Below are 1,400 nucleotides of genomic sequence, written 5' to 3'. Positions count from 1 at the left end.
ACGTACCAGCACACGAGGAAACTAGGGCTCCTGGCTCCCTAAGCGCCACTGCGGTGCGCCCCATCCCGGGCACCCCACCTGGAGGGGAGCAGAGACGTGGGCAGGGCGCAGTGCACAGGCAACACCGGTTCGCGGGTGGCACCAATCACGCGCACACGCGCGCGCACACACACCCCGAGGTGTGCAGGGAGGGGCGCGCGGTGGCGGTGGCGGTGGCGGTGGCGGTGGCGCGGACGGCGGGCGCGTTACCTGTTTTGCCACCCCTGGAGGAGGTTGGTGTATTTGCTGAGCACGCCCTCGAGCGCCGGCTCCCTCCTACGACCGCTTCCCCCAGATGGGCTAGCGGCCACCGAGCCCGGGCTGCTGCGGCTGCCCCCGCCACCGACCCCGGCCGCCGAGGACCGGCCGGAGACCCCCCGGCCCGCCAGCGAGCAGGAGGGCGAGGAGCCCGCCGAGGTGGCGCGGCTGCTGCTTCGGCTACTGCTGTTGCTGCCCCCGCCGCCGTCTGCGCCCTGGGCCGCCCTCTCCATGGTCCGTGCACGCCCGGGACGCGGGTCCCCGCCGCGGTGGCGGCCCCGGTGCAGCGGCGGCTGCTACAGCTCCGTGCGCCCAGGCCGCGAGTGGCTGCTCCAAATCCCCGGGAAATGCCTGACTCATACAGGAGGAAGAGGAGGAGGAGGCGGCGAAGGAGAGCTGGGAAGCACGCCAACCCGGCTGGATGCAGCTGCGGCCGCCCCTCCTCCCACCGCGGCCGGCCTGGCCCCTCCCTCCGCGCTAGTTTCCTCGGCAAGTTCGGAGCTCGCGACCGCTTCTGGGAGCCCGCGGCGGGTCCCTCCTCCTCTTTCTAGTTCCCTATCTCTCCCGCCCAGAAGGGGGGGCCCACCCGAGGGCCCAGCCGCAAGGTGGGCACGCCCTAAACCCAAGCCCTGAGCCCTCGCGTTCCCGCTGCCGCCCCCTCTCGGATCCGAAGGAGTGAAAGGGAATCTCTGCCCGTCACTCCGCAACCCCAGCCCACCTCTGGACCTGGAGGGAGGGGCGGCCCCACCCACCTGATCCACCCGGATATTCACCGGCCGGGCCTGACTCTAGGGCTCTCCCTCGCGCCGCGCCGTCCTCTGCGCGCCAGCCTGAGCCGGACACGTACACAGTAACCTGGAGATCAACCTCGCCTGCAGGGCGGAGGAGCGGGCAGTGAGACCCTCCGGGTTCTCCTACGAGAAATGGAGGGGGAGGGGAGGGACAGGTGATTGTCACAGGTGAGCTCGCCCTGAGCTTTTTCTCGAAGCGAAGCCGAGTTATGCTGAATGTATTAGGGACACCAGGGTGGGACTGGGGTGAGGGGAGAGGACTTTCAGGTCTCTGCAAGTGCCTTCTTGAAACGAGTGCAGAAGGAGACGAAC

General features: G+C 69.7%; 1 protein-coding gene across 3 annotated transcripts in view; it reads right to left on the bottom strand.

Annotated features, from left to right (window-relative positions):
- Window positions 1-918, bottom strand: part of Osbpl10 (oxysterol binding protein like 10) — a 293,822-nt gene extending 292,904 nt beyond the window's left edge. The window contains exon 1 of one of the 3 annotated variants that reach the window (XM_087182162.1): window positions 250-918. In XM_087182162.1, the coding sequence (XP_087038288.1) occupies window positions 250-530 (281 nt within the window). In that variant the 5' untranslated portion in view covers window positions 531-918. Of the gene's footprint in view, window positions 1-6; window positions 157-249 lie in introns of those variants that run through there. The other 2 variants (XM_004857821.4, XM_087182164.1) reach the window with 2 other exon arrangements.
- Window positions 919-1,400: the final 482 nt, after the last annotated feature.

Source organism: Heterocephalus glaber, unplaced genomic scaffold (assembly GCF_053883595.1).
Source record: "Heterocephalus glaber isolate CG9 unplaced genomic scaffold, H.glaber_assembly_v1.0 deba00001472, whole genome shotgun sequence".
NCBI lineage: Eukaryota > Metazoa > Chordata > Mammalia > Rodentia > Bathyergidae > Heterocephalus > Heterocephalus glaber.
This window is presented reverse-complemented; position numbering and strand designations above follow the sequence as displayed.